The sequence below is a fragment of the Cololabis saira genome, chromosome 4, assembly GCF_033807715.1.
Source record: "Cololabis saira isolate AMF1-May2022 chromosome 4, fColSai1.1, whole genome shotgun sequence".
NCBI classification, from domain to species: domain Eukaryota; kingdom Metazoa; phylum Chordata; class Actinopteri; order Beloniformes; family Belonidae; genus Cololabis; species Cololabis saira.
This window is the reverse complement of record NC_084590.1, coordinates 31819142-31834501: the sequence shown is the minus strand read 5'-3', so window position 1 is coordinate 31834501 and position 15360 is coordinate 31819142. Positions and strand designations below refer to the sequence as shown.

Sequence of the window (15360 nt, the reverse complement as noted above, 5' to 3'; positions counted from 1 at the left end):
ATGCTCTATATTTTTCTCTCTGATCTCCTGCAACAACCCCTCTCTTTGTTTTCTCTGGTCCACGTTCAGTGTGGTGAACGCCATGATACCAAACACCAGGGTGATGACTTTTAACCCTTTAAATAGTCAGACTGACTGAATCCAGAGTTTAACATCAATATGGTCAAACTATTTTCATTCTTCTTTTCTAGGGGTATCAACTCATTTGTCCAGGCCAGTTTTAGTTGTTGCTTTTTTTTAAATGAGTCTGTTCAACCACCCTTAAAAAGCAATGTCTCCTTTTCATGAGTCAAATTGTAGTAAATTATTATTTTTGTCAGCCACTGCAGGTTTTTCTTTCTTTAATGAAAGGGTACCAACGGATTTGTCCACGTCTGTGCTAGAACATAGCTATCGTTCCTGGTTGCCAGAGTTTGCAGAACTCCGGTTGCCTTTAAACGGCACATGAAACGCAGTGTTTCATTATTAGCAAAGGCAAAACATTTCTTGAACTATAAATCACTACTCATTCTCTATAACTCATTGATCCTACCCTATTTAAATTACTGTTCGGAGGTTTGGGGGAACACATACAGAAGCTCACTTCACTCCTTGTGCATATTACAGAAAAGAGCTGTGAGAATAATATACAATGCAGGCTACCGGGACCACACAAATGAATTATTTTTACAATCTAAATTACTAAAATTTATAGATCTAGTTAATTGCAATACAGCAAAACTAATGTTTAGAGCCAAGAATAACTTATTACCAGGACATATACAGGGGATATTCTTTGAAAGGGAGGGAGGTTATAACCTCAGGGGCCAACTTAATTTCAAAATTATCAATAGACGCACAACACTGAAGAGCTTCTGTCTGTCTACCTATGGTGTAAAACTTTGGAACAGCCTGAGCATAGATCTAAAACAAAGTAAAAACACATCACAATTTAAAAAAAGATATAAAGAAACTTTTTTCTCAAAATACAGGGGCGAATAAAAATGTAGATATATATATATATATATATATATATATATATATAGATTTATTTAATATGTGTAGATATATAGATTAATATTATGGAAACATGTTATATATATGTATATGTATGTATATGGATATATAGTGATATATTATACATACAGTATTTATGTATGGATATATCTCTGTTAATATATATGGATATATAGTTATATGTAGATATGTTGGTAAATGGATGTATAGTTATGTTGATATATAGACTTATATTATGTTTTTTTTGTGTTCTATAAGTAAGCTCATTGATTCTCTTGCTATTTTGGAAAAATGAATATAAGATTTGGGGGTAGGACCTGATAAGTATATACTTCAATCCTACTCCCTTTCGAATATGCTGGTGGATCTGCGGGGTCTGCCTTGTCTTTTTTTGTTTTTTTTTTACTTTTTAGTATTGTTCTTTCTAATTTGCATATTCGAAATAAAGCTCAATAATGTAATGTAGTGCAGAGCAGTAAAAGAACTGCAACTTTTCATATACAGGACTGTCTCAGAAAATTTGAATATTGTGATTTTCTGTAATGCAATTACGAAAACAAAAATGTCATACATTCTGGATTCATTACAAATCAACTGAAATATTGCAAGCCTTTTATTATTTTAATATTGCTGATCATGGCTTACAGCTTAAGAAAACTCAAATATCCTATCTCAAAATATTAGAATATTCTGGGAATCTTAATCTTAAAAATAAAGAACTTTATCACAATATTTTAATTTTCTGAGACAGTCCTGTATAAGTGTTGTCTTCAAACTTGGCTTTAATGTTGGTACTTGGTATAATCAAAACACGTGAAACCGAGGAAAAGGAACAAGACAAAAACACTTCATTACACTTTTATATTTCCGATCGATGCAGTATTGCCTTTTTTTACAGTAACAGCATGTAGCTGAAGGCTTGGCCTCCCCGGTTTACTCACTGATCTCCAGCTGTCTCTGAATACGTCCCTTGCAGCGCTCCCTGTAGTCCGACTGGGTGGTGTTGTACTCTGACATGACCTCCACAAACTTTCGGGACAGTGTGGAGTGCTGGAGAAACAACGAGAAACTTGAAGACACTTCAGCTCGGCCCGCTCGTTGCCGGCACGTACCATTTTCAAAAGGAACAAGAAGCAGGAAGGTGCTTATGCCCATGTGTAGCTGTGGCCTGAATGCACATTATATATGACAACGTAGTGTTCATACTGGAATGGAAAAAAATTAGTAGAGTGGGCTTTAATTGTACTGCAGTAAAATGCCCTGGTGAGCTGCTCACAGGTCCGACTTTTTACAGGAAATAAAATATAACTACATAAATATCAATACAGTGGCAAAGTTCCGTTATCTGTGGTCTTACACTGCATGCAGTTTGACTCCACTAAATACAGCAACAACTCAACACCTTTTGTAACACATAGGGCCCGATTTACTAAGATCCTAAATAAAGAGTACTAAATTGCGTGTGCACTGAAAAAGTTTGCACGTGCTGTTGTTGTGTGTTTTGCGGGTGATCAACTAAGAATGCTTGCGCAATTCATAACAGGTGCAAACCGCAGTATTTAAATGAGGTGTTGCGTGTCTTACGGTTTGCGCCATGGAGAGTCTGGATGGAAAGCAGGATATAGTCGCAAGCGCAAAATGAAATTTGACGAGTTGGAGTTAGAGATATTATTGGAAGAGGCAAATAAACACATTCATGAACTACAGCAAAGAAATTTAAACATTACCAAAAGAAACGCAATATGGGAGAAAATCTGCGATAGAATAAATGCAGTAAGACAAAAAGAACGGCAGATGAGGTTAAAAGAAGGTGGCAAGATATAAGGCGAAGAACTAAAGAAAAAGTGGCCTTTAATAAAACTTGTGCAACCATTTTTAAAATAGCATGCAGCAGAATAAAGACTCTCTCTGCGTATTCTTTGATTTTGGCGATGTCGCCTCCTTGCCACAATAACAGCAGCCATCGGTGCGTAATGCTGGGCAGATTAGCACCTTCCTTTCGAACGTATTAAATGCAGACGCAATCACAATTCCCGCAATTACTTTCAGGCTTGGTAAATCTCATTGCGTGTGGTAAATGAACCTATTTGCATTTTCCCCTCCCAGTATTTAGCGCTTTCTGGCGGGTACGCCCCATATTGATTATTCATCAGGGCAAAAGTACTAAATGAACAGCGTGTGCTATTTTGCTCATTTGAGAGGCGCAGTCCTCTTTGCACGCTGTTAGTAGATCAGCTCGCACATTGGTTTGCGGGTGCTGTCAAGTTTGCACACGTTTTTACGCACGCAAACCTTTAGTAAATCGGGCCCATAGTGTATTGTTTTAGAGTGTAGTATTCAACTGGGACACAAGTGTTATCTGTTGGCTGAACTGTACCTGTGTTTTACGTATCCTCAGGTCAGCTGATGACCTGTTCTGCCCCTCCTCTTGCTCAATAGTCTGCTGGATACCTTCACAAGAAGAGAAAAAAAATTGGATTGAGGGCTCACCTGCTCACCTTATGATGTAACACCAAGAAATACAGTAAATAAAGTCAACAACAAAATAAGCTACCACCAGAACTTTATATCAGCACACAAATGACAGGATGATTTATGTGTTTTGTCAGAGTCTAAACGGAGGCAGCCTAGCACCGAGAAACTGATTATAGAAGCCAAACGGAGATGATGATGTCAATAAAATTACAAAAGACAGTTTTCATGAGAGAAGTAATGTGCTCATTGAACCTCACGGCAAGCTGCCAAACGGATGATGAGACACTCTACTTATCTTTGAGTCCAAATCTGACGTTTTGCCCTGAGCTCGGTTGAAACGCTCTCTGAGTCATTATAAATCTCATTCAAATACATGGGAAAAAACAAACAACCACACAAAAAATATATATATTTTGTTCTTAAAAGACTTTGTTATGACTTGGTTGGGAGAAAGAGTGAACTTGTAGTGGATGCGTGAGAGAAAATAGCAGGGAACAAAATCATTGTGAATGCCAGGCTATTCCTCCTCAGCTCGGAGTTTGTCTGCATAATTACAGCAGTGGAGTGAGGTGTTTTGGAGCAGAAGCCCACCAGCTGCCGCCAGTCAATAAACAAGACTTGTTTATATCATCTGACCTGCCGCACACAAGTTCAACCAGCCTCCTCCATCTCCAGTTACACTCACTGGAGCTGAAAAGGAAACGGCTCATCTTTAAATGGTTCCTCCACTGTCAGACCTCCACCCTTCCCAACTCTGCATTACTTGCCCGTTTAAAACCTCCAATGCCATTTAGCAATAAGTCATCTTTTTCTTCAGTGCTTTGGGTTCGCATGTTTTGTAGCATCCTACCTTAAGAACTACAAGAGTCTGGAAATATTCTCACAAAAATTCATGGCCAACTACTTAAAGTTATTAAGCTGTGAACCTGAGCAGAGGGGGCAGTCAAACTTCTCAGATTTAGATAAATATTATTATAAGTCAACACCTGGAATTCAGTGGGTCTGATATGAATGAAAAACTTCAATCATCACCAGAGTGGATTATTATATTTAATTTAAACAGCATATTTAAAATTCTAGGCTGCTGCCCCTGTGACCTGAACACAGAGGAGCAGAAATTAATGGATGGATGATTGGCAAGATTACAATATATGCACATGATTTAGTGCTCATCTACTTGACATACACGTTAACCTATACAATCACAAAAATGAAAGGGTATAATTGTGAAAAGCCCTTATAATTGGAAAAATCTTTGAAAAAGGTTCAAATTATTTGGATGACACGAAGGTGGTTCTTTTGAACAAACATAACAAGCACTTTCTTGAGTGCTCCTACGCAGTCACAGCTCAGGAAGTCCTACGAGAGGCATTTGTTTTGAATGTAATATTGCTAATTAAAGAGAGCGGCATTATGAAGCCATGTGAAGTACTTCATGAGTAAATTACACCAAATTGTGGCTAATTTAAAAAAAAAATGTTCTGTTATTACAAATGTGATATGTTGTCTGTATCAGCGTGTTTCTGGCCATTGTAGGGAGCGATGTTTCCACCTGCAGCTTCATTATGAACTCTGCTCCTTCTGGTTGATGCCAAAAGCTTAAGATGCTGCGTTTCAAGTTTATTCAATATTAAAAAAACAAACATGACCATTAATGACTGATGCAAAAGCTACGGGGTCTCTAAAAAACATGAAAAGTTTAGCTTTAGCTAACATGTGCGTCAATTTATTGATCAGTCCTAATAATGGCTCCTGCCTCAAGGCAGAGTATTATTTATTGATTGTTCCAGGAAATTGCCCAGCGGTTTTGATTTATTTTAATTTATTATGTGGCACTAATTAGGGGAAAATGTTAAATGAGATGTCATAACACGAATATGGTTTCAAAACCTTTGTGGGATTGATGAAATCCAGCCTTTGATCTTGATAAATTTGTGTCTTTACAACTTCAAGCTGCTCTTAATGCACCACAGGTGTATATATAAGGAAATTAGAGAATACATGGTGGGTATCTTTAGTCCACAGTGGTATATGTATGTGTGTGCACTTCACAGAAACATATTTGAAGAGTTCTAGACCCTTGCATGGCGCTATGGCTCGGGTCAAAATGACCCAAGCCATAGGCCTTCCTTAGAGAGCTTACCAAACCCTCAGCACCTTACTGTACAAGGGTTAAAAGCCAATGTAAACTGCTCTGATGTACTCAATAAGTAGATTTTGTTCTTAATTGTTGCACAAAACTAAACACATTTTGAGTTCTTCACAGTAATGTTTGTTATGAGTTGAAATTTTCCCTCTTACAACGTTGAACCATGTACAGTCATGTGCTAATAAGCTAAAAATGCTAATAAAAGACCTTTGTCATCCGGGAAGGGTCATGAGGCCATTTGCACACAACTTTGAATCCACCAGTGGAAAACATTTGCCACTCTCAGGAGTGGACATCTCAGCATTCATTGGGTTGAAATGAACAATTGTAGAGTGCTTATTGGAACGAGATTTTGAAAACAAAGTTTGAGATAAATTAATTGTATGCTGACTGATTTGTTATGGTAACTGTGTCACTGTGAGGAAATCCATTTTTGGAGCAAATGTTACCTTTTAGGGCTACCATACCAGGAAAAGATTTCATAATTTCCACAGCAGCTCGCCAAGCAGCCTTCTGCTACCTCGTCAAAACTGTCTAACGGGATCTATTAATAACACATTTAACATGGCTCCTTAAGCATCTGTTATACAGCAGTGTGAAGTTTGACAAAGGCGCAAATCAAATGCACCCACAGAGATCAGACAAATTCTATCTCTAAAATGTTATGCAAACTAGAGTTTAGTGGTTGTTCTTTGTAACAGCATTTGCATTGAATGTGTGTAATACTGCAATAAGTGTGTGTAAAGGTTACATATCTGACAACACGCGTGTAGCATGTGCTGGCCTGCAAGTATGAGGGATAAATAAATTATCATTTAGCTGTCTACACTAAATTAGTTCAACTTTTCTGTAAGGCACTACATACAGACATTTTACCTCTGACCTCTATTCTTTACCACCTGAGCCCTGACGGGGCTAGGGTCTATTTTTAAAAAGGAAATGACTCCTGTGTCCCCTACACAAGTCATTTCCTTCATGATTTAATGAAATCTGTCTCACATCATTTCATGTCACCCTGATCATTTAAATGTGTAACTTTGTGAAGATGACATTGTTCATTCATCTCCTGTGATTTCCTGTCACCTGTCAAAATAGAAAGTATTGACCGACTATATAATACACTAAGGATATCAGAAATACAATGTACGCGTTCTCAAAAATACACTGTGTAATGATTGATAAGAAACAAGTGTGTACAATGATAAGAAGATTATAACAGCCTCAGACACACAGAGAGAAAAAAAAAAAAAAAAAGAAGGAAGATGGATGTGTGATATGATACCAACAGTCTGCTTGTACACAGCGTGTTATTGTAAAATTCGTGCAACTATGTGCACAAGCGTGAATAAAACTCCCTGTGTGCTCATGATTCATAGCCTCCGCCACCTCTGTGGAGAGTGACACTTCCCAGTGCAGTACAGAATACACAAGAGTAAAGTGAACTGTCTGTCAGCTGTCAAAGGCTATTCAGTTCACTGTCTCTTTATGTCTTACTTGTGACCCTCTGTCTGCTGCTGGTGCTGCAGCAGCAGGGCCATTACACAAGAGATGCTCATGTTAGAGGTTAATTTAGGTCATACTATTGTTTTACATATTTTACAGTAAAGATTGCTTTCATCATTAATTGACTCCTTTAAAAAAAAATAATTTCCTTGATCAACTGATCGATTAATACGATAAAACAAAGCAGTTTCTGCCAGAATTTAGCTAAACTTAAATGAATCTAACATGAAATACCTAGCTCAGTATAATGTAAAATAATGAAAATCCAAAATCAAACATTCTTTACAAATATTTGTATTATTGTAACAATTAGTCTCTTTACTAGCACCAGAATAAAGATTATTCTTTCTATAGCACACAGAAAGTTAGGCAGAGCCTTCATTAATCAGACTCCTCTAACATGAAATCAGCCTCCTTATATTATAGTCTAATTTATCCATACTTGACGTATTGCAACATTGTTTGGGGCGCTTCTTATTCCTCGTACCTCAACCAATTATTTCTAATTCAGAAAAGATTCTTGAGAATGATTTCATTTTCTTCTCATCAAGCACTTTCTGCACCCTTATTTAGCAAATTTAAATTATTATCAATTTTTTCTATTAACAAGTTTCAAACATGCCTTTTTATGTTTAAGTTCATTCATTTCAAACAAGACATTCCAGGTACTTTTTATAATTTTTTTCTGTTATCATCAGATATTCATTCTTATTCAGTTAGAGGTGGGAAGAACTTTCATTTACCTCTTTGTCGTACCTCCAGTCACCAATCCTTTATCAAATTCCATGGCCCTCAACTCTGGAACTGTTTAGATAGATCTCTTAAAGGAGCTTGAGGCCGGATTGAGGCAGAATTTATGAAAAAAATCCGTATACATTTTAAGTTTTCTAGTAATAATGTCAGATGAAGCGTTCCAAACCCAAAAGAATGAGCCCTCTAGTGTATCTCTCCTTTGCCTTGAACAGGCTGTGTGCTGCAATTCGGTCCCGATTTTCCCGCGCTGTGCTGCAGATGTGACGTCACATGACGCTGCATGTGCGTTCTCCCCGTTCTCCTGTGCCGGCTTCGCTGTTGGCTGCAGTACCCCCAACGGCCGTCGTGGTGAAGGGTGGCGCTAGAGAGTCTCATTTCTTAAAAGGAGCCTCAAGCTCCTTTAAGTTAGTGTCATCCTTAAAAATGTTTAGGACCAACTTAATGGGGTATCTTTTATATAGTCAGAATTAACAGGCTATTCGTACTAAAATGAAATTGCCATTTCATGGATATTTTTGTTTGGGTGTTTATTGTATTTTTCTTTGTTTCTTTTACCTTTTTTTTCCTTTCTATTCTTTTTCTATTGATTGATTTGTTTTGGTGATTTTGTATTGAGGGGGAGGATTTTTTATAAGCCCTTCGGGCTTCTTTTCCTCTCCTGCACAAATTATTTGTCCTTGTATGATAAAGATTTACTGTTGTCATTGTGCAAAATAAATAAATAAATAAATAAATAGATACAACAGACAATATACAGTTTTGAACAGTTAATCAATGGAAAAAAAACAATAAGCAAAAGATCAACTAATGTTATATTCTGCAGGAAAAATGACTGTGATAGACACTAAAACAAAGCTGCAACTCTACACTGAGTTTAAAAGATATTGATAAAATTGAGTTGTGTCTCTTAAAGAGGAAAAGATAAATATTTTACTTACTCTTTAATTTAGAGCGAACTTTGTTGGCTAACTTCTTGATGTCCGCCATTAGATCCTCAAGCTCTGCTTTAGTTTCTGAGGAAAGAGAAGGAGATGTGAGAAGCTTATGGACTTGTTTTAATCACATAAACACACTCTAGTAACTCATCAAAATGCACAAAACCATGTTGAAGGGAGTAGTTGTACATCTTTTTATTTATTTATTGAATGCCACATCACTCTACAGAGAACTGTCTCTGTCACATCCATCTTTAAACATACTGTATTTATCATACTTTACATTATGGAAATACATGTACAACTACATGTGTGTAGACGGTCAATACTTTCAATTTTGACGGGTGACAGGAAATCACAGGAGATGAATGAACAATGTCCTCTTCACAAAGTTACACATTTAAATGATCAGGGTGACATGAAATGATGTGAGACAGATTTCATTAAATCGTGAAACCTCTCTACAACACATCACACAGCACAATTCTCAATGCACACAAATACAAGAATGGTATAAAGGACGAGTATCCATCCCTCACGCCACTCATCCATCTGCTGTAGCCACTTCACCATGTTTTAGGGTTGTGGGGGGCTGAACCTTTCAGAGATGTAATGGGGCAAGAGGCGAGAACCACTCAAAATAGTGAGACCGGATATACAAAAACATGGCTGTGCAATCATTTGTTCATTATTGACTCTTATACATTATGATATATCCCCTTGGCTGCACTAACATGAATATTCTAGACAACTAATAGCGGCCCTATTGTGGGAAATCCATCCATCCATCCTTCCATCCATCCATCCATCCATCCATCCTCTTAAAAGTAGAAAAATAAAAAAAAATAGGAAATTCACTAAGGGTTTTTTTTTAAATCACAGGCAGAAGAAACACCTGATAGTTCCTGTTTCATCTCACCAACAAATGTTTAAGTGCCAGAATTACCAACAAAAATCCCTTAAACAACAAAACATCCAAAGCAATGAAAAAATATTTATTTCGATGATCTGCTTTCACATGAAAAACCTTTGTAGAAAATCTCAAGGATGCAAAGACAGATGGTATAATGAGAGCAGCTTATACATGCTACAGAGCCAAATCCACCAAACATAAATGAATATCATAGCATTGTCTCGTTAAACAATGCATGGATGTCTCTGGAAAAGAAGTTGTATTGAAAGAAACACATTTATTTCAAATATAAGAGAACTGCTTTATATTAATGCTGCTATCAAAGAAGTATAAATGCCCGTTGCCCTGGGCACTGATGCCCCCCTGTCACGATCTTGACTTATGGATTTGTTAATGATTCTAGACTTTTTATTTTCTCTAAATCCTCTTGAATACAGGGTTAGTAGATCAGAGACCTCCATCAGACACTGGGCTGTTTAGTTGCTGAGAGTTAAGCAACACTGATGAAAAATGCCAAATACGAATATTACAGTAAAGTAAAGTGTTTGTTTAATGTAGAGAGAAGAGAACATAAAAACTTTCACACGTTTGCATTTATTATGCACAGCTTCTGCTGTAGACAATGTTTCCAAAAATCAATGCCTTTGACAATGAACATAAATGTGAAGTTTTGTGTAATCTGTGGTTGACATGATTTAAAAAGTGAAGAGCAGTTTAATGTGAGACCAATCACATCCAGTTGCACAGGAGTGGTGTCTTGCTCAGTCTCTGTCATAGTCGCTTTCCTGCTTCTTCTCTCATTACTTTCTCAGGTTGCAGTTATCACTGTCATGATTTCCACTGTAGCTCTGTGAGCCAGCTCCATCATTGACCATTGCTGTTGATGTGTGTTACAGTGCTATAAGTCCACAGTTACTGTGGTAGTAGGGACAGGAGATCATGAGAGCCAGAGGACACTTTATAAAATTAATCAAATACTCCTTTAAATTAAAACTTATATTTTAACAACAAAATAATCATTAATGTCACCTAAAGACTCATCTTCATAACAGGTAAACATATTTTTGAAATCTTTTTAGCTGCGTATTTTGTTCAGAAGAACTTTACTCACAAAAATAGGCAACTTGCTGAAACCTTAGCTGGAAAACATCAATGCAGCTTAGAGGTTGCTGAGATGTGTGTGTGTCATGCAGTGGGTGTGGAAGTGCTATTTTGTTAACATGAAAGGCAAAAAATAAAATCACTCTCTGTACAAGCTTGTGCAGATATCCTAATTAGGAATACACTGACTTCCAATTTATTGTTTAAAAATGGTTATGGATATCTTGCCTCTATAAGACTCAACTTTGGTCTCCATGTCCCAGTTTACACCTGCCGTTAGCTTGCATCCTAAGAAATCCAATCACAAGTGGTCACCAACATGCATGTGTATTCACACCTGGCATTAATAAATAATTTTGTGTGATTACATCATTCTATCCCACTATAAATGCAAAAAATGCAAAAAACTCATAACTACACATAACACATAATTTCAACTTCAAAACACCAAATGCATTGTTATTTTTAACAGCCGTTTAAAATAACAAGGCATAACACACAAGGAAAAAAACAAAACAAAAAAAGAAGAATCTGGAAATAACAAGACAGAAAACAATCTTCTGAAGACAAGTTTGTGGGGAAACTTTTATAAAGAAAGATAAATATAATACAAATCTGGATGAATGCAGTACACCTTGTAAAAGGAGCTGCCACGTGCATGAGGAAAAATTTTAATGAAAAAGAGATTTATTGTGGTAATACATCCATAGTCTCCTCTGATCCTTTTCCCAATAAATGCACTTTCTCTCCTCTATACATGTCCAAACCATTTCCGTATGGACTCTCGAATTTTATCTCCAAAACATCTAACATGTACTGTCTCTCTGATGTGCTCATTTTTATTTCCGCTACCTCTAGCTCTGCCTCCTGTCCATTCCTCAGTGCCACCGGTCTCCAAACCGTACAACATTGCTGGTCTCACCACTGTCTTGTACACCTTTCCTTTCTTTCTTGCTGATACTCTTTTGTCACACATCACTCCTGACACTTTTCTCCACCAATTTTAACCTGTTTACACACGTTTCTTCACTTCTTTGCAACACTCTCCGTTGCTCTGGACTGTTGACCCCAAGTACTGTACTTAAAATCCTCCACCTTCTTTATCTTTTTTCCCTGTAAAGTCCCTTTTCCACTTGTGTCCCTGTCATTTACACGCATGCACTCTGTCTTGCTGCAACTAATCTTCGTCTCTCTTCTTGCCAGTACATACCTCCAACTCTTTCCACGTGCTCCCTGCTCTCACTACTCACTGCTACATCTGCAAACATCCTAGTCACGGAGAGTCCTGTCTGACTGCATCTGTCAGTCTGTTCATCACCATTAGCAAACAAGAAGGGTCTCATGGCGCATCCCTGATGCAGTCCAACCTCCACCTTGAACCTCTCTGTCACACCTACAGCACACCTCACCACCGTCTTGCACCTCCCATACATGTCCTGCACAACTCTAACATACTTCTCTTGTACTCCATACTTCCTCATACAGAACCACAGTTCTTCTTGGTACCCTGTCATGAGCTTTTTATAGATCTAGAAAGACACGATGAAGCTCCCTCTGACCTTCTCTGTACTTGTCCATCAACATTCTCGAAACAAATACTGCATCTGTAATAATTTATCTTCACATGAACACCTGCTGCTGCTCACAAATTCTCACTTCTGTCCATAGCTCGTATGACTAGACAACTTCAATGCTTTCCTCACTTCACCTTTAAAAATCTTTGGTACTTAGTGGTCCACAATAGTCACATATTCTATTGTTTGTTCTTTCATTTCTTCATTCATCAGCTTTTCAAAGTTATCTTTCCATCTTCCCATCACACTACTGGTTCTTGTCAATACAATTACCTCTTTATCTTTCACCACCTTAACCTGCTGCACATCTCTTTCTCTATGCTTCGCCAACCTTTACAAATCAATCACTCGCTATTTACGCTCCAATCTAGCGTACAAGTCATCCTTTGTTTGGCCTTTTCCACCTCTACCTTAACCTTACACTGCATGTTGTTGTACTCCTGTCTACTCTCTTCAGTCCCCTCAGTGTCCGACTTCTTCTCAGCTAACCTCGTTCTTTGTATACACTCCTGCACTTACTCATTCCACCACTAAAACTCCTTATCTACCTTCCTCATAGATGACACAAGTACTCTCCTGTCTTTCTCCCTGATCTCATTAGCTGCAGTTGTCCAGTCATCTAGAAACACCTCCTGGCCACCCAGTCTTAATTCCTCCCTGAAAGCCAGACAACACTCTTTCAGCTTCCACCACTTCATCCTCTGCTCTGCCTTTGTCCTCTTCATCTTCTTCACCACCAGGGTCATCCTACACACCACCACTACGCTCTCCCCTGCTACTACTTTGCAGTCACTAATCTCCTTCAGATTACATCGTCTACATGAGATGCAATCAACCTAAGTGCTCCTGCCTCCACTCTTATAAGTGACCCTGTGTTCCTGCCTTTTCTGGAAGAAAGTATTCACCTCAGCCATTTCCATCCTTTTTGCAAAGTCTACCACCATCTGTGCCTCTGTATTCCTGTCATGAATACCAAACCTGCCCATCACTTCCTCATCACCTTTGTGGCCCGCACCAATATGTCCATTGAAGTCTGCTCCAATCACCTCTCATCTCTTTCACCTCTGGGGATAAAGTGATACTCTGCATCCCTTTATGTAACTCACTCCAGAACTTCTCCTTCTCTTCTAACTGACATTCTACCTGTGGGATGTAACCACTCATAACATTAAACAACACACCTTCAATTTCCAGCTTTAGACTCATCCCTCTATGCGACAAACTCCTTTTCCAGGTTACCCCTACAGCCTGAGTTACGGTTCTGCGTCAAAACGACGCCGTGCACACGCCGTCGCCGTGACGCCGTCGCCGTGAACCCTTTGGACTTCTCCATTTCGCCGCGGTGCAGTACCCCCCGTGACCGCTAATTCGCAATCTTTTCCTGAATGGTGTATCCGACTTTTTCCGGTCACAGTGAATCAAAGAGATAAGGACAACAATTGTGCTTCAAACTGGAAACCGGAAATGCGTTGCTACCAAGCGAACCAATCACAGCTCTCTCGTCTGCGTTTGGTCTGCGTCGCCTTGACGCGTAGTTACAATTTTTGGGAGGTACGCGTCAGTGACGGCGCGTGGTACGCGTCGACGCATACCCTACGCCGTAGGCACGGCGTCGTTTTGACGCAGAACCATAACTCAGCCTTACCTCTCAACACCATCAACACCGTTAAAGGACAGCTTAAATCCTGCTCCTGGCCTTACTACCTTTTCATCTGGTCTCCTGGACACATTATATCCACCTTCCTCCTCTGCATCATGACAACCAACTAGCTTTTCCCGTCATAGTTCCTACATTAGAAGTCCCCACTCACCGGCCCCCGTCTACTGGATGGCCGGTGGGGGGGCGCGGGTGTCTTATCAGGGCCGGCTTTGCTGGTCCTGCTTCCTGGCTTCGGCCTCCGCTCCCCCTCCTTCCCCCCCTACACGATTCATACGCACATAGGCGAAGGGCGGGGGGTCCGGGTCGTGGGGGGCATTGTCCCGCGTGGCCCGGCACTCCCTGCCTCACGGTTTTAACAGCAAAATAGACACTGCACATTCAACACTTAATAAATACATTTGACAAGAACACGTAGTTCGGGAGGGGGGGGGGGTCGGTGTCAAATCGATACTTGGCCCTCCCCCTCCCTGTTTTTATGGCATTAATCACATGCACTCAACACCAGGGGCGGGAGGGGGTCCCACATCACCCGCGTTCCCGCACCGGCCTGGGATAGGTGGGTCGGGGTACCCGGGCCCGGCGGGGCTCGCCGTGCAGCCTGGGGTGCCTTCTGGCGGTGCTGGACCCCCCCGGGGAGGGGGAAACGGTGCTTGATTGTGTGTCTGTGTCGGTGAGAATGCGGTATGGAAGGGTCCTGCCATGGAGGATTTGAGCCTCCATTGGCAGGACATCAAAACTTAATAATTTATCAATATTATATTATACAAAGATGGTTATTATTATTATTATTATTAGTATTATTATTATTAGTATTATTATTATGTATAGTATATCATATTATTATCAGTATAGATATCGGATAGTTGAATGGATGAATGAATGGGATGCCTGGGTCTGGGGCCCTCCGTTGTCGGGCCTGCACGTGTGTCGTCTTGTTGGGGGGTTCCCTCTCTCCGGGGCCCGTCTCCGGTCCCCCCCGCTGCCTCTGCGGCGGGGCGCCCCTCTGGTCTTGGAGGGCCACTTTCGTGGGGGGCGGGTGCGCCTGCCCGCGTCGGCGGCCGGGGCGGCTCTGTCTCTCCGGGCAGGCTGGCCCCCTGCCGGGTGGGGGTCGTTGGCCTGAAGGGGGCCTCCTGGCCGCGTGTCCGGCCCGGACCGGGTGGCCGGGGATTGCCTGGGTCGCGGTCCGCCGCCGCGGGATCCCTGGCTGCTTCTTCCCGCGCCGTGGGGGCCCCGCCCGCGGACCCCCTCGGCCGCCGCCGGGGGGGCCTCGCAGGCGGTGGGTTGCCTCCCTCCTGCTTCTC

At 40.3% G+C, this 15360-nt stretch overlaps 1 protein-coding gene across 4 annotated transcripts in view; it reads right to left on the bottom strand.

Moving 5' to 3' along the window:
- Positions 1-15360, bottom strand: part of stx1a (syntaxin 1A (brain)) — an 81001-nt gene that overhangs the window by 17152 nt on the left and 48489 nt on the right. For all 4 annotated transcript variants that reach the window (XR_009782496.1, XM_061719458.1, XM_061719457.1 and 1 more), the window contains exons 4-6: positions 8815-8889; positions 3374-3447; positions 1938-2046 (exon numbers count right to left, since the gene is read on the bottom strand). Coding sequence is in view for 3 of the 4 variants with exons in the window: in XM_061719458.1 (XP_061575442.1) it covers positions 1938-2046; positions 3374-3447; positions 8815-8889 (258 nt within the window). In the remaining variant the exon portion in view is untranslated. The remainder of the gene's footprint in view (positions 1-1937; positions 2047-3373; positions 3448-8814; positions 8890-15360) is intronic.